At 36.2% G+C, this 16,806-nt stretch overlaps 3 protein-coding genes and 3 long non-coding RNA genes across 31 annotated transcripts; 3 read left to right on the forward strand and 3 right to left on the reverse strand.

The window, feature by feature from the left end:
- The first annotated feature begins 867 nt into the window (after window positions 1-867).
- LOC124198096 lies at window positions 868-4,356 on the forward strand. 19 transcript variants are annotated; one of them, XR_006876461.1, is made up of 10 exons: window positions 872-1,303; window positions 1,376-1,487; window positions 1,574-1,640; window positions 1,724-1,789; window positions 1,884-1,916; window positions 1,982-2,679; window positions 2,751-2,867; window positions 2,943-3,138; window positions 3,474-3,573; window positions 3,842-4,356. XR_006876461.1 is itself a non-coding variant. In XM_046593763.1 (5 exons), the coding sequence occupies exons 3-5, from the start codon at window positions 1,420-1,422 to the stop codon at window positions 3,989-3,991; spliced, it is 318 nt and encodes a 105-aa protein (XP_046449719.1). In that variant the 5' UTR covers window positions 882-1,075; window positions 1,239-1,303; window positions 1,376-1,419; the 3' UTR covers window positions 3,992-4,356. The 19 variants fall into 19 exon arrangements, 4 of the variants coding, with proteins under 4 accessions (XP_046449719.1, XP_046449721.1, XP_046449722.1 ...); XR_006876458.1 differs by having other exon boundaries at window positions 871-1,303; window positions 1,574-1,789; window positions 3,477-3,573; XR_006876459.1 differs by having other exon boundaries at window positions 1,574-1,789.
- Window positions 4,357-4,505: 149 nt separating this feature from the next.
- Window positions 4,506-5,978, reverse strand: LOC124198098. 2 transcript variants are annotated; one of them, XR_006876474.1, is made up of 5 exons: window positions 5,922-5,978; window positions 5,672-5,845; window positions 5,215-5,330; window positions 4,929-5,020; window positions 4,506-4,862 (listed from the first exon to the last, which is right to left on the reverse strand). It is a non-coding gene; the product is annotated as an uncharacterized LOC124198098 (long non-coding RNA). The 2 variants fall into 2 exon arrangements; XR_006876473.1 differs by having other exon boundaries at window positions 5,672-5,856; window positions 5,922-5,976.
- A 494-nt stretch (window positions 5,979-6,472) lies between these two features.
- On the forward strand, window positions 6,473-7,646 carry LOC124198099. The gene is made up of 4 exons (XR_006876475.1): window positions 6,473-6,766; window positions 6,860-6,958; window positions 7,132-7,223; window positions 7,290-7,646. It is a non-coding gene; the product is annotated as an uncharacterized LOC124198099 (long non-coding RNA).
- Window positions 7,647-7,795: 149 nt separating this feature from the next.
- On the reverse strand, window positions 7,796-11,518 carry LOC124198109. Of its 7 annotated transcripts, none has more exons than XR_006876482.1 (6): window positions 9,696-9,839; window positions 9,473-9,622; window positions 9,285-9,350; window positions 9,014-9,134; window positions 8,579-8,678; window positions 7,796-8,310 (listed from the first exon to the last, which is right to left on the reverse strand). XR_006876482.1 is itself a non-coding variant. In XM_046593782.1 (4 exons), the coding sequence occupies exons 2-4, from the start codon at window positions 10,730-10,732 to the stop codon at window positions 8,161-8,163; spliced, it is 318 nt and encodes a 105-aa protein (XP_046449738.1). In that variant the 5' UTR covers window positions 10,733-10,776; window positions 10,849-11,518; the 3' UTR covers window positions 7,796-8,160. The 7 variants fall into 7 exon arrangements, 1 of the variants encoding a protein (XP_046449738.1); XR_006876480.1 differs by having other exon boundaries at window positions 9,014-9,209; XR_006876481.1 differs by having other exon boundaries at window positions 8,579-8,675; window positions 9,285-9,401.
- Window positions 11,519-12,460: 942 nt separating this feature from the next.
- LOC124198108 lies at window positions 12,461-13,191 on the forward strand. Its single transcript, XR_006876476.1, has 3 exons — window positions 12,461-12,624; window positions 12,685-12,757; window positions 12,823-13,191. It is a non-coding gene; the product is annotated as an uncharacterized LOC124198108 (long non-coding RNA).
- LOC124198104 (transmembrane protein 87A-like) lies at window positions 13,187-16,147 on the reverse strand. Its single transcript, XM_046593777.1, has 13 exons — window positions 15,668-16,147; window positions 15,507-15,604; window positions 15,297-15,431; window positions 15,003-15,221; window positions 14,808-14,942; window positions 14,580-14,728; window positions 14,296-14,514; window positions 14,116-14,236; window positions 13,857-14,034; window positions 13,709-13,788; window positions 13,596-13,648; window positions 13,495-13,522; window positions 13,187-13,436 (listed from the first exon to the last, which is right to left on the reverse strand). The coding sequence occupies exons 1-13, from the start codon at window positions 15,831-15,833 to the stop codon at window positions 13,395-13,397; spliced, it is 1,623 nt and encodes a 540-aa protein (XP_046449733.1). The 5' UTR covers window positions 15,834-16,147; the 3' UTR covers window positions 13,187-13,394.
- Window positions 16,148-16,806: the final 659 nt, after the last annotated feature.

The raw sequence follows: 16,806 nt of genomic DNA on the forward strand, positions 1-16,806 counted from the left end.
CGCATTCCATAAGGTAGATTTTTCTTATCGGTCAGTGCTTCAAGCATCATCAATTTCAAAGTTCAAATTCCAATTTTCCCGATAGGGATTCTTTCTTACTTAGATCCTCAAAGGCCCAAAGTCCGAAAAGATGACGCCGCTATATTTACCTTTCTGAAATCAAACATTAGACTGAAGTTGGATGAGTGAAAATGATGCCGAAATGTGAAAACCCCATGTTTAAATCTTTAGCGTTATATTAGAAATGATTTGCGTAAGAATGAATGGTTCACAATTTAAAATATGTGTTTACATGTCCATACCTTTGCTTAGGGAAAGAAAAGCGAAATCGTAAAGATGGTGAAAATAAAGTTGAATATTGTTGACTGGTTTTGCCATCCAGCATTCAAGCTACTAACAACTTAGCTGAAGGTTGTGTGAGGACTGAGGAATGTGTGGAAACATTTCTAAGTATAGCCATCGAATCCTGGCATTCCCATCCTTAGGAATAGTCTTTTTCCGATTATCTTTTGCATTATCAGCGATTATTAGTATAAAGCATTGCGTGCCTTTTTGCGAAAACGAACAGCTGAACAAGGTCTTTATAAACTTTTCCATTTATGAAACTCTCAACTTCTCACAAAAATTTATAAATTTATCATTTCTACTCAATTCATCTCTTTTTCAACTCTACCTTACTCAGTTGCTATATTTTTATGGCAACAAACTTACTTTATATCCATCAACAAAGTCCACTTGTGAAATTTCCGATAATTGCTATTTTTTTTTATCTACTGTCAGTTTCTAAATTCGATGATAAGTAAGTGTGTAAATATTCCTGTGACGCCGAAAGGAACCCAACATAATTTATTTTTTTAAATTTTCTTTTCCGTCCGAATCTAGTCGTCCGTGGATTGCTAAGGGCTGTCACTAGGTGGCTAAATATTTCAGTGTGTTTAGGGATTGAACTATTCGACCCTAGTGCGTCAAAGCCCTGACTGCAGATTCCTGTCTTTTCTTTCCAGACGGTGTCCGAGAACGTTGGGCGAGGCATTGCGAGGTAATTGTGTTCCTGAAAGTGTTCGTCAGAAAAATGGTAACTACCTGTATTCTATATGGTTATCGAAAATGAGATTTTTGTGCGTGGTGAATTTACAAGTAACATGTTCATCAACGTGTACAATCCCATCATCATGTGTTCTGCTGTATAATTTCCTAAAATGTCGTCACTTGCTTTACGTTGCACGTTTCGTCACAAGATGAGGTATTTCCACGCCATTCGTCTTCGATCAAGCTGAACCGAAAGTGAACTAATATAAAGCAAGTAAGTATATCGTGGGAATTAAACGTTTCCGAAAAGTCTATGTGAAGATCTAACCTGATCTATTTTGTAAAGCATATCGAAGATCGTGCCTTTATCCACGTGGTCGCTGCCGTGTCATGAAGAAGTTGAGAGGGTCTCTTCTTTATTGCAAGACAAATGTGATGAAAAGAAGAAATCTGAGAAGGTAATTAAGTATTTGTAAGCTTAATCAAGTAGGTAAGTAGTTCAGATGTTTAAGATGATTGTTATTTTTTCATGTTTCCATACAAGACAGCAATTGTGGAAAGATATGTCAGTTTGTAATCGATCAGAAGAGACATTCCCTTAACTTTTAAAAGTAATCTTAGTGTGATGTAAACTGTAGCCTTAGCCAGAAAATGTTAATTTTTCGTGTTCGGTTTTCCAAATTTCTTCATTCAGTCGAGATGCACTTGGCTTCTGCAGACATTTACTCGAGCCAATACTTGCTAGAATAATAATCTGTCTGTATGTATGGATAAAGTATCTATTAAATAATCTGGCCATGTGGGCTTAAACTGTTCATATTGCATAATAATGTTGTCTATTGTTTCCTGTGGAGTTTCAATGATTGATTATATAATTTAATGCCAAGGTAAGATATCCCTTGTAAAGAATTTATCAACATGACCAAGTCTGAGCTTCATTTCTGTCATGCAGGAAGTTTTGTTGCAGCCAACTGATGAAAGGGAGTTAAAATTAAGTTGAGCTGCAGCCCCTGGAAGCAGTCTATATTACTGGTGTCATCCTGAAGTGGTGAAATGTTACCTGAAGTTCAACAGCAACAAAGACATCTTGAAATGGTAATTTGATTGTGATTATGGGACTTGGAACTGGGGATGTCCCATGAAATCCAATTTAAATGTTGTAATGGGACTACAGTATTGTTAAAAAATAGATGCCTGCCTGATCAGCTTGTGCTGAGGTGAAATTTTCTTTGTGATGAAACAAGAAATTCCCTTGGAAAAGAAACTTTTGGTGCAACCTTGTCACAACGTGACGCATTTTACGTGTGTTGGTAATTTAGGGGCATGTGTCGAGCAGAAGGAAGACGAGTGACATTTTAATTCTTTCTGGGACGCTGTTCGAGGGCGTTTTTTTTTAAAAGTTATTTCTGGGTGATGTCATCTAAAAGGTGTTTCCTGCTTGAATTCTATTAGGTTATTTAGAAATCAAAAATGTAACTGTTTGGTGTGGTAAATTTACAGGTAACATGTCCTTGGCTCATTTGATCATGTGGCCTGCTGTACATTTTCCAAAAATGTCGTCCCTTGGTGCATGACACACGTTTTGTCACATGAATAGGTATCTCCACGCCATTCGACCAAACTGAACCGAAAGTGAATCATTTCAAGCAAGTAAGTGAATCTTAATAGTTCAGACTTTTGAAAAGCCCATTTGCTAATGTACTTCAATCAATATGTAAAAGCATGTTGAATATTTTGCCTTTCTCCATGGGTCCATGGGCTGTGTCATGAAGATGGATCTTTGAGAGGGTCACTACTGCATTGCAAGACAGAATGATGAAAAGAGGGAAAATATTAAGGTAAAGTACATGTAAGCTTAATAAAGTAGGTTAGTATTAATGATGTTAAAGATAAGTTTATCGGTTTATTTTCAGGTAAAAGAATCCTTTCCTTACCTGCTGAAGAATTTGAGAACACAGCAAAGTCTGGACCACATTTCTGTCATGCAGGAGGTTTTGCTGCTGCAGCCAGCCATTGAAAGGGAGTTTAAATGAAGTTGAGTTGAAGCTCCTGGAAGCAGTCTACATTGCTGGTGTCATCCTAAAGTTAAACAGCAACACAGATAAGCTGGTAATTTTATTGTGATTATGTTTTGTAATTGGGGAAGTCACATTAAAATGTTGTAGTGGGTAAATTGTTTTTAAAAGATAGGTCTTATTGAAAGAGCTGTCTGCTTGATCAGATTGTTTTAGACTGTAATTTTGTATTTGTTTCAACTAGAACAAAGTTCTTTAAAAACTTTTGATGAAACCTTGTCTTGCAGTTTAAAGAATTTTGCTGCTGCTAGATTGCATTTGGTCTAGATTTTAATTTAAAGTTGACATGACATTTCTGTTTCTTTCATTACATGCTTTTTTACATCTGTGAAGGTTAAAATGATAATTAATGAATTTGCTTTTTCTCAGCAGTGTCAATGTGATGCTGCATACTGTCAATGGAGCTGGTGTTATCCACAAGTTTAGAAGCAAAACTAGAAGCACAGCTGCAAGAACACATCTCGAAATGGTAATTTGATTGTGATTGTTAGTTGTAACTCGAGAAATGTAGGCTTTTATTGAAATGTGTTAAGTCACAAGTTAAACTGTTAACCGACGCGTGATTTTAGCAGTATGATTGAAGTTATTGTGAAAGGATGGTGTATTGCATTATTGACGGAGTTCTAGATTGTCAATTTTCTTAGGAAGAAGTTATCAGATAAATTTCCTCTTAATTCTACAAACTTTTTATGAAATTTTGAAGTTGTGTTATATCTATTTTTTGGGGTTTCTGACAGGATGGTGGAAATTTGCCGTGGTTTTGCAGTCTGCTGCCTGTTCAAGCTGTTGCTATCCTGGATTTTGCCTTAATCCTTGAAATAGCAGATGTTGGTGGCATCCAGATGTTGCTGTGGCAGTGTGGCAGTGAAATTCGGGTTGAAGATTAAAATACTTTCGTCTGATAAATGTTTATCGATCCATGTAGCGTATGATTGAAGTAACTTGATATTAATTTGCTATTCCATGTCACATGTTGCAGCCTGTGTTGGTGAGAGTTCTTTGACACTAAGTTCTATCTGCTGTTGATGTTGGATATGATATTACCTTTATCCACATCCACATGATATCAAATTATTCCTTATTAATTGATGGCCAAACCTCCTAAGTCAAACCTGCAATCTTGTGTTATGTCAACTTCATTGTTTATATCTTATCACATTTCACTTGTAATCTATATAAATATAAATAATACCCAAATTAAAAAATACCAATCAACTGAAATGCTTTAAATAGAATGAAATAAATCTAAATATTTAAATAAATATTGTCCAATAAAATTCAAACAAATTAAATTATAATTAAACTTAAATAAGTTAACTTAATTAATTTAAGTTAATGACATTAACTAAAGTTGATGTAATTAAATTAAGTTAATGTAATTAAATGACTAAAATTTCCCTGTTTTTAATCAAAATGGTTGTAATCTAATAAACAAAGCGTCCGGTACAAGACAGTTGTTTTTCTGTGCAAGTTTTAAAACCAATTATACCCAAATAAAAGAAGCCTAACAAACTCCTTTTGTTCCATTTGGGTGATAAACTGCTTCTAAAACTTGCACAGGTAGTCAATGAAGACGGGGGTCACACTGCCTTAATTGACTGTAGCCAGGGAGATCAGACCACAGTAAAGAAGGGAGCCCAGATATACACTTGTGATTTATCTAACAACTACACAATCTATCAGTCTTGAATCACAGCATTCTCTTGTCAGCTTTTACCAATTGGATGAAGTCCATTAAAATTAGCAAAGGAGTTACCCCTGTAGACAGAAAGAACTTTTATTATGAGTCATTTTTAATAAGATTTTAGCAACAGAAAGCCATACCTCAAATCAAGAGGGAGCCATACCTCAGCCATCGGGTTTACCACTGTATTGCCATTGTCCTTTTTCTTCAAGGACTCATAAATTCTAAGAACCTGTAAATAAAAAATCAAGTCACCTTATTCATAATTTGTTTCATCGATGTGCTTGATGTCTATCATGTAAAAGAATAATTAAACATAAACATTAGATAGACGTTAGTGCAGAACAATACTCTACATACATTTGTTCACAATACTCTACTGCAACCAAAATGTTCAGTGACAAGACAAGTAAACTCTAAACTTACACACGAAACCACTGATCAGTTATTCAAGGTTCTCTAGAAGTAACTTAGGTCCAGACGAAGCCAGACAAGCTGTTGCATTCCAATGCTGCTCTCCAATTATTAATGGCCATCGAAACCTACAGAAAAAAAGAAAGATTTATCACAGGTAAGGTAAAGTGCAGAATGACAGGAATAAAGCTAAAAGGGTGATACAGGTGAATATTAATTTAATAAGATGCCCAGTCCCTGGATCAAATGAGCCAGGAACATGCTGTTGTTGTCAGATAGGGTAGCTTGTGGAAAGGATTTTTCATCTTCACCATCATTTGTGACTGACTTAATGTTTGCTGTTGCCTTGTAGTATGTAGCCTAGTAGTGTCCTCAATGAATATAAACACATTCTGGACTACCTTGCAGGACTATTGACAGGACTATTGCAGGACTACCTTGGCCCTGGCAACTGGCAGGTTTAACTTACCAATTGGGTGTTTTCCCTTTCAGCAATCCACTGTCCAGCACAGGTGCTGAAACGTCTGGAATCACTTGCAGACAACATGAACGGATATCTGTCTTGAGTGCCTTCTCCTCAGTGTAGAAGTTAAAGTGGCGTTCAATATCACCTTGGGAATTTCGTCTTTTGTGATGTGTGATGCTGCGTGGTGGCTTACTGGCTTTCTTGTGAAATTTTGCATGGGGAATATTACGTGAGTATCAAAGTTATTTGTTACCTTTGTTTGCCAGTTCTTTCAATTGAATGTCAACGAGCTAGAGCGGACATTGTTTTCATGTTACATTTAAACGTTTATTCTTTCTGACGCTAGACGGCATAGCCTTTATCATTTTTTACCTGTTAGAATCAGTGTAAATACGCTTACTTTGCACATCTCTGAAGAATTTTCTCAATGCTACTTAAAAAAAAATTTGGGTGATAACTGTCACTTTCTGTTTCAGCAACAAAGCTCACTTGTTAGAATTTTAATAATGAGTTTTTTTTTCTACTTCCGGTTTTCAACTTTTCAGTCAGTAGTTCAGTAAATATTCATTCGAGGAGCAAAAGAACCACATATTCATGATCCTCGTTAAATTTGTGGTAAAGTTCATGTTATCTTTTTTACGTATTCGTACTTCCGGTTTCGAAAATTTTCCTGAACTATAGTTCAGGAAAATTCTCGATTTTGGCCAAATTCTGGATTTCGTTTAAATTAGACTTAATCGACCCCAAATTTCACGTAGATCACGAATATTTGGTTTATTTGGTCGGCAGCTCAATGGTTGAGGCGCTATCGACTACTTCCGGTATACTTCCGAAAAATTTGCATAAAACTAGCAAGTGAGCTTTGTTCTCTGTACAATTCTAAAGACTCCGTGCCCATTTAAGCGAACAGAAATGGTCTTTTTGATTACTTTTATGACTTTTTTTACTATCTAAGGCCGGTCCTTTAGAAAGTGGGTTTTGGACGTGTCAAATAGATGGCGCTAAAGAATATTGTGTTGATATGTGCTTATTATGGCGGCTCGTTATCAACAGTTCAGCTAAAGCTAATTTCTTCAAAAATTACCAAAGAATTCGTAGGTAAATTGGATATATTTTGTGTGTAATTTGTTGGGCATGTGTTCTTTTCCTTTTATGTGTTTTATAACCTTACTATTTCTCATTAATTTCCAGGAGAAAATGTGAAAGTGGCATGCAGCCTACCTGTCAACTATTGTGTTGTAAATCCTGGGATCCTACTGAATGTGTCATCCAAATGCGTAAATGACAGAGGTAACAACTAACACTAGCTTGATCAAGTATTTTGCTGAAATATGTATTTGTAGAGTATTGTTCTGCAATAACGTCTATCTAATGTTTATGTTTAATTATTCTTTTACATGATAGACATCAAGCACATCGATGAAACAAATTATGAATAAGGTGACTTGATTTTTTATTTACAGGTTCTTAGAATTTATGAGTCCTTGAAGAAAAAGGACAATGGCAATACAGTGGTAAACCCGATGGCTGAGGTATGGCTCCCTCTTGATTTGAGGTATGGCTTTCTGTTGCTAAAATCTTATTAAAAATGACTCATAATAAAAGTTCTTTCTGTCTACAGGGGTAACTCCTTTGCTAATTTTAATGGACTTCATCCAATTGGTAAAAGCTGACAAGAGAATGCTGTGATTCAAGACTGATAGATTGTGTAGTTGTTAGATAAATCACAAGTGTATATCTGGGCTCCCTTCTTTACTGTGGTCTGATCTCCCTGGCTACAGTCAATTAAGGCAGTGTGACCCCCGTCTTCATTGACTACCTGTGCAAGTTTTAGAAGCAGTTTATCACCCAAATGGAACAAAAGGAGTTTGTTAGGCTTCTTTTATTTGGGTATAATTGGTTTTAAAACTTGCACAGAAAAACAACTGTCTTGTACCGGACGCTTTGTTTATTAGATTACAACCATTTTGATTAAAAACAGGGAAATTTTAGTCATTTAATTACATTAACTTAATTTAATTACATCAACTTTAGTTAATGTCATTAACTTAAATTAATTAAGTTAACTTATTTAAGTTTAATTATAATTTAATTTGTTTGAATTTTATTGGACAATATTTATTTAAATATTTAGATTTATTTCATTCTATTTAAAGCATTTCAGTTGATTGGTATTTTTTAATTTGGGTATTATTTATATTTATATAGATTACAAGTGAAATGTGATAAGATATAAACAATGAAGTTGACATAACACAAGATTGCAGGTTTGACTTAGGAGGTTTGGCCATCAATTAATAAGGAATAATTTGATATCATGTGGATGTGGATAAAGGTAATATCATATCCAACATCAACAGCAGATAGAACTTAGTGTCAAAGAACTCTCACCAACACAGGCTGCAACATGTGACATGGAATAGCAAATTAATATCAAGTTACTTCAATCATACGCTACATGGATCGATAAACATTTATCAGACGAAAGTATTTTAATCTTCAACCCGAATTTCACTGCCACACTGCCACAGCAACATCTGGATGCCACCAACATCTGCTATTTCAAGGATTAAGGCAAAATCCAGGATAGCAACAGCTTGAACAGGCAGCAGACTGCAAAACCACGGCAAATTTCCACCATCCTGTCAGAAACCCCAAAAAATAGATATAACACAACTTCAAAATTTCATAAAAAGTTTGTAGAATTAAGAGGAAATTTATCTGATAACTTCTTCCTAAGAAAATTGACAATCTAGAACTCCGTCAATAATGCAATACACCATCCTTTCACAATAACTTCAATCATACTGCTAAAATCACGCGTCGGTTAACAGTTTAACTTGTGACTTAACACATTTCAATAAAAGCCTACATTTCTCGAGTTACAACTAACAATCACAATCAAATTACCATTTCGAGATGTGTTCTTGCAGCTGTGCTTCTAGTTTTGCTTCTAAACTTGTGGATAACACCAGCTCCATTGACAGTATGCAGCATCACATTGACACTGCTGAGAAAAAGCAAATTCATTAATTATCATTTTAACCTTCACAGATGTAAAAAAGCATGTAATGAAAGAAACAGAAATGTCATGTCAACTTTAAATTAAAATCTAGACCAAATGCAATCTAGCAGCAGCAAAATTCTTTAAACTGCAAGACAAGGTTTCATCAAAAGTTTTTAAAGAACTTTGTTCTAGTTGAAACAAATACAAAATTACAGTCTAAAACAATCTGATCAAGCAGACAGCTCTTTCAATAAGACCTATCTTTTAAAAACAATTTACCCACTACAACATTTTAATGTGACTTCCCCAATTACAAAACATAATCACAATAAAATTACCAGCTTATCTGTGTTGCTGTTTAACTTTAGGATGACACCAGCAATGTAGACTGCTTCCAGGAGCTTCAACTCAACTTCATTTAAACTCCCTTTCAATGGCTGGCTGCAGCAGCAAAACCTCCTGCATGACAGAAATGTGGTCCAGACTTTGCTGTGTTCTCAAATTCTTCAGCAGGTAAGGAAAGGATTCTTTTACCTGAAAATAAACCGATAAACTTATCTTTAACATCATTAATACTAACCTACTTTATTAAGCTTACATGTACTTTACCTTAATATTTTCCCTCTTTTCATCATTCTGTCTTGCAATGCAGTAGTGACCCTCTCAAAGATCCATCTTCATGACACAGCCCATGGACCCATGGAGAAAGGCAAAATATTCAACATGCTTTTACATATTGATTGAAGTACATTAGCAAATGGGCTTTTCAAAAGTCTGAACTATTAAGATTCACTTACTTGCTTGAAATGATTCACTTTCGGTTCAGTTTGGTCGAATGGCGTGGAGATACCTATTCATGTGACAAAACGTGTGTCATGCACCAAGGGACGACATTTTTGGAAAATGTACAGCAGGCCACATGATCAAATGAGCCAAGGACATGTTACCTGTAAATTTACCACACCAAACAGTTACATTTTTGATTTCTAAATAACCTAATAGAATTCAAGCAGGAAACACCTTTTAGATGACATCACCCAGAAATAACTTTTAAAAAAAAACGCCCTCGAACAGCGTCCCAGAAAGAATTAAAATGTCACTCGTCTTCCTTCTGCTCGACACATGCCCCTAAATTACCAACACACGTAAAATGCGTCACGTTGTGACAAGGTTGCACCAAAAGTTTCTTTTCCAAGGGAATTTCTTGTTTCATCACAAAGAAAATTTCACCTCAGCACAAGCTGATCAGGCAGGCATCTATTTTTTAACAATACTGTAGTCCCATTACAACATTTAAATTGGATTTCATGGGACATCCCCAGTTCCAAGTCCCATAATCACAATCAAATTACCATTTCAAGATGTCTTTGTTGCTGTTGAACTTCAGGTAACATTTCACCACTTCAGGATGACACCAGTAATATAGACTGCTTCCAGGGGCTGCAGCTCAACTTAATTTTAACTCCCTTTCATCAGTTGGCTGCAACAAAACTTCCTGCATGACAGAAATGAAGCTCAGACTTGGTCATGTTGATAAATTCTTTACAAGGGATATCTTACCTTGGCATTAAATTATATAATCAATCATTGAAACTCCACAGGAAACAATAGACAACATTATTATGCAATATGAACAGTTTAAGCCCACATGGCCAGATTATTTAATAGATACTTTATCCATACATACAGACAGATTATTATTCTACCAAGTATTGGCTCGAGTAAATGTCTGCAGAAGCCAAGTGCATCTCGACTGAATGAAGAAATTTGGAAAACCGAACACGAAAAATTAACATTTTCTGGCTAAGGCTACAGTTTACATCACACTAAGATTACTTTTAAAAGTTAAGGGAATGTCTCTTCTGATCGATTACAAACTGACATATCTTTCCACAATTGCTGTCTTGTATGGAAACATGAAAAAATAACAATCATCTTAAACATCTGAACTGCTTACCTACTTGATTAAGCTTACAAATACTTAATTACCTTCTCAGATTTCTTCTTTTCATCACATTTGTCTTGCAATAAAGAAGAGACCCTCTCAACTTCTTCATGACACGGCAGCGACCACGTGGATAAAGGCACGATCTTCGATATGCTTTACAAAATAGATCAGGTTAGATCTTCACATAGACTTTTCGGAAACGTTTAATTCCCACGATATACTTACTTGCTTTATATTAGTTCACTTTCGGTTCAACTTGATCGAAGACGAATGGCGTGGAAATACCTCATCTTGTGACGAAACGTGCAACGTAAAGCAAGTGACGACATTTTAGGAAATTATACAGCAGAACACATGATGATGGGATTGTACACGTTGATGAACATGTTACTTGTAAATTCACCACGCACAAAAATCTCATTTTCGATAACCATATAGAATACAGGTAGTTACCATTTTTCTGACGAACACTTTCAGGAACACAATTACCTCGCAATGCCTCGCCCAACGTTCTCGGACACCGTCTGGAAAGAAAAGACAGGAATCTGCAGTCAGGGCTTTGACGCACTAGGGTCGAATAGTTCAATCCCTAAACACACTGAAATATTTAGCCACCTAGTGACAGCCCTTAGCAATCCACGGACGACTAGATTCGGACGGAAAAGAAAATTTTAAAAAATAAATTATGTTGGGTTCCTTTCGGCGTCACAGGAATATTTACACACTTACTTATCATCGAATTTAGAAACTGACAGTAGATAAAAAAAATAGCAATTATCGGAAATTTCACAAGTGGACTTTGTTATCACAAATAACTTACTACACAGTAACTGTCGATCATTTTTACAGGGATGTCCAAAGTAGCTGAAAGCCTGAAACTGACTAATTTCTAATTTGACAGCTGAAAATGATCAAAGGCAAAATATAATAAAGCCATCAAGCGTTATTAGAAAAAAGAAACGTAGCAAGTAAAACTTTGTTTGCGCGCAAGAAAAGGGGCCTGATATTTGAATTATTACACAGAAACAGAGTTTAACGTAAGTAGATTATTAGTAGATAATAATCTACGGGTACCTGGGCATACTCTCCCGTGGTGAGCGACTACAGGTGTGTCATGGTGGATGGAAGCGACCACTGAAGTGATCGCATACGTTGTGTAGCAGCATAAGAAGCTGGATGAGCGTGCGTCGCGAAAATAAGGATGGAGCAAAACGTTGGTGGAAGTCACTCTTCTTTCACGGACAAAAGCCAGTATTGGCTCTACGATCTCCGTTCAAGGACTACCAAACTGCGTATTGACACTGGCGGCCGACTCGTGATCTCAGGAGACGCAACAAACATTTCTGTAAACGAGTTGGAAATTAAAAGGAAGCTTAAACAATTTACAGTAAAATTAATTACATCAACAAAACGTACAAATTAAAAAAAATAAAGGACTTACATACATTCTCTCGAGGGAGAAGAATGTAATGCTGTTCTTCCTGATGCTACGGCTAAAACAAAAGTGAAGCTACAAGGTGACATTAATCCACACCAAGGTGTGTGATCAACCCATTTGACATGAGAACTTACCTTACGCATTTTAAAACGAGAAATCATCATCTCTTCATCATCTATACGAATTAAGTTGAGTGCTATAACACGTTGAGTTTGTTTAAACTGTTGAGGTGGGGTTGTTTTGGTTGTTGACCACAGTGTCGTGCTTCCACCATCACTACTTTCCCTCAACAATAAAGAGTTAGAAAAGCGTGACATTGCGTAAGTTAGTAACAGAAGTCAATGACATGGGCGTGTACAGTATCTACAACACGTGCTTCGAGCTACAAAATATTACAAAAGAAGTTGCGTTGCGTGCGGCATATTGCTTTCTCTTTCACTTCAGGTAACTTACTCGCAAGTTTCTTAGTGCGCATAACCAGTTTGCTGTTTGCCGCGATTGAGATCGGTTGGGACGCAAAGCGTTCAGTACAGGCTGAATTTACGATGCATCTCCACTTTTTCGTAAGTTAACTTCACTTTCCCTTTGCATTTTAATGGTAATGATACTGAGCTTTCACACAGTTGACAGTGATATTTGGAATGATATTATTGCAAGCAGGATTGGGTGTCGAAGGTGGTCGCTTTAAACGCGAAGGTAAATCAACTTAAAAATTTTCTGTTATCAGAATATCTAACTGAAACATTTATTACTTCCTACAGAACATGCTTTGGTAAAAATTATTAAATCTCATGCCTACATTAGACCTCCACGACAGTTCATTCCGACGGTCTCCTACATGGCACCAGGACCCTACTACTCCATTCCTTATTACAAAACAGAGCCTTATTCCTCTGGTGGAATTTATCGATCATTCATACCTCACGATGCTTATTATTAACATAGATTCCTCTTTGTTTAAAGCATGTCTCTTTTCGTATGTAAGCCATTCTGTTATTCTCAGTTTTTAGTAGGCATCTCATCTATCACCACCTATTGAATTAACCTGAAATCAATTAATCAAAGTTTGTATGTGAAGGAGGATTACACTTTAAAGGAAAATAAAAAGATATAAGAAAAATATGATGAAATGAAATGTTATGTATTAATTGGAAACGGTGTTGATCATAATCTGAAGCAACTACGTTTTCTTTCCATATTGTTCATTGAATATTAGCCAAAATCGCATACTTTACGATCAAGGTTTGTTAGGGAATACTTAATTATATTTTGAAAATTACACGAAAATTTGAAAATTCGCTGCGACAGGGTGCTCAAAATCCCAAAAGCTTCATCACTGCATTTTTGATAATTCAAACCGTGTTGTCATGATCTCCTGTAAACAGTAAAATTTTTATGAAAAGGTTTTCAAACACGGCAAAACTTTACTTTACCTCTTCTGAATCCAACAACGGGAGACCACTGAAAAAAGTAAAATACAGAAGATGAGTTAAGAAAAATGGTGGGTAATAAAATCAAATTTAGATCTGCTTACGATTCCACCATAGATGAAGGGATGTTTTCCTCAACCCACTTCAAGTCGTCCTCCTGGAAATTGGATAGATATTATTAGAACTATACGGATATTCATTTAACAAGAATATTTACAATGGAGCCCTGTCCCTCTCGACTTGCACGAGGGGATGGTGTATTGACATTATTAGCCCGGTTGACACGCATTTTCATCCCTAAAAAACAGAAACAACACAAGTGACAAAGCAGTTTTCCAATAAAATTCAATGAGGCTAATCTTTACCTAGATTTTCGTTAACCATTACGTCATCTTCTTCCGTCTCATCACCAGAGTCTAGTAAAGGTGTGAAAGCGTAACGCTGATTGTTATTGGTTGGGCGCCAGAGAATCATGATCACTAAAAGGAGAAGTGAAAATAGCAGCTTCCAGAAAGCTTCATCCAACCACAATTCCTTCCAGTCCTATAAATTAGAAAGTCGTGATGATGTTTAAAAAAAAAAACTGGAAAGTCAACATTTCACCAGGAGAAAGTTTGTTATTACTTTTAGACAAGTATCCATTCGATGGTAATATATGGACCACAGCATAAATATCAACGAGGAAACCACGGCGAAAATGAGCGTGTTGGTAAAGTGGTTATAGAGGGACAATTTGACAGAATTCCTATATAAAACACTAGGTGGTTAGTTAAACTTATTTGACAATTTATTATTTGTTCTTACCTTCGAAGTCTAAGGGTACGGGTAGTTTGAACAAGCGATAAAAAGATCCAGAAACATATGGCAGCGTCTAATAATGCCAGCAGGAAGGATGCTGCATAAATGTTACGAGATCCGTCGTTCTTTGGCTGTACCAATATCAAGTATGTCTCGACTGCTGACAGTATCATGTAGACAACGCCCACGCCAACAATTCTTTGTAACATCGCGCCTAAGCGAGGTCTTTAAAATAAAGAAATAATTAGGTGAAACGTTACTAGAAATTTCGAGTGCAGTAAAAATTTTACTTGACAATTCCAAATCCCATTGAAGCGATCAAAACAAGGATCCTGGCCAAGCTTCGTTTAGCACACGATAGGAGCTCGGCGGAGTAATGTGCCGCAGCCGTCAATTCGCCTGTTTTATTCAAACTTTCGTATTCAGCTAAATAAACGGCCTGGCAGAAAATTTAATTAAAACAATGAAAATTAAAAGGACGGAGCACACAATACAGATACCGAATAGCTTATTCATACCATTTCCAGCATTCCAAGGAAAAGGACGGCGCCAATCCACATTTGAATTCTTAAAATATCTTTCAACCGGCATAAAGATATTATTAACCACAAGATTCCCATGATGGTGTACAATCCACACATGGTTCCATAAAACTAAAAGAAAAGTCATAAAATTTTATTCAACTGAATTTCATTTCAATAAAAAATATTTACCGGTAATAACGGCCAATCAATCACCGACAAATATCCCACATCGCTCTTCATGTCAATCAAAATTTGAGCTTTGTAAGTGTGATTCCCTCCTGGTTGTGACTTTGGTCTAATAGTTATGACAAAAAGATAAACTCCCTCTTTGGGAACGACATATTGGGGGTCATCCGAAGAAGTTGAACGTTTTGTATGCTTTTTCTCCATTGACTGGAATACTGCTGGCTGTTATTAGTGAAATAATGCAAATACAGTCATAGAAGACACCAATTATGGGTAGATTTAATTATTTGTGCTTACCATAGTAATAGTGGACCCATCACATGGTGCTATGGATTCTTCTGATGCTACATATTCCACAGCACTATAATTTAACCATTCAGGAATTGTGTGAGGGTTCATGTAGTATCCATGTAACAAGCCAGAGCCAGTTTCCTAAGTATTTAGTGTTAACAATGTTTTTTTTAAACTCTTATGTGAGTCACAATAGTTGAATTATTCAATAGTTACAATATTCTCCAGTCCCAGATACTCTTGCCAACAAGGTGAGTGCCTCAACTTCCATGAGATGCTTAAACTAGTTGAAGTCTCTGATCTGCAATTTTGAACTACAAAAAACGATAAAATTATCAGTTGAAAATGTAACCGAACTTGATATGCATACAACTTACTTTTAAAAGTGATGTTGGTGCCAGCAAACATGCTTTTGGAAACACCTACATATTGGATGTCTTGGTTGATGTCAAATGTCCATTTACCTTTCTCGGGAAAGGCACTTATCCCACACACAAGACAAGTCAACACAACATACAATAAAAATGGAATTTTGTTTTCCATTTCGAATAAATTTTCAGCTCAAGCTTAGACACAAATCATCTTGAGGCACTTATTTGTTTTGACTAGCAGCACAATTTCACGGGCGGTAACGTGACAATTCAATTCAATGTTCGACGTTTATTTCCTTGCTAGGCGATGTTTGACACGAGGGAAAAAGGACTTGGAGACATTAAAAGAAACTAATATAATCAGAAAGGATATGATGCAACACGAACATGGGAATTTGTTATCTAAGAATTTTCCTGGAGCTGAACGCCAACTTGGCAGAAGACAAATGTAGACGACATCAATCTTCTAGGATTGTTAAAAGTCTACCGGCACTCGGTAGATGTCTCTTCTCTGAACGGAAAAACTTGTTATGTTTTATTATTTTAAATAAATTTAAAAGATTTTCGATTGAATAGAACTTTTAAGTTTTAACAGTGCATCTTTGGTTTATTTATTAACATCAAATAATGCATTGAAAAAAGCAGCAGCATTATACCAGCATTATACAATGAATCTAGTTTTGGATGGATAATCCCAGCCGTTTCCTAGGCAACTAAAGAGCGATGCGTTTAATAACAAATCGCGTCTTCCCGCTATCATTCCGTAAAAAATGATTACCACATTAGTTCTGCAGATTTGCCTTTATTTCTCAGGTGTTTACTTGACCCTGTTTGCTGTCGCAGAATTTTCCCTTCAAATATACAAATGGGTGTCGCTACCTTATTCAGCAGGAACCCTCATCTCCGAGCTCGTCCTCTTTCTGCTACTGATTATCGTCGAATCTCTCCGCATTCAACTGGGAAAACGTGGAAACTTGACCAATGAAACGGTCCCCTTGGTTGCATCACTGTTGTTAATTGCACCTTCTCTGTTGGCGGTTTTGTACTGGTAGGTCGTCCCACATCCTGTAAATTTAGAAAAAGGTTATTCTAACAAGATATCCATTTGTTGACAGCTTACTCTGGCAAAGTTACGTGCTGCGAGC

This window comes from Daphnia pulex, chromosome 7 (genome assembly GCF_021134715.1).
Source record: "Daphnia pulex isolate KAP4 chromosome 7, ASM2113471v1".
Classification (NCBI taxonomy): Eukaryota; Metazoa; Arthropoda; class Branchiopoda; order Diplostraca; family Daphniidae; genus Daphnia; species Daphnia pulex.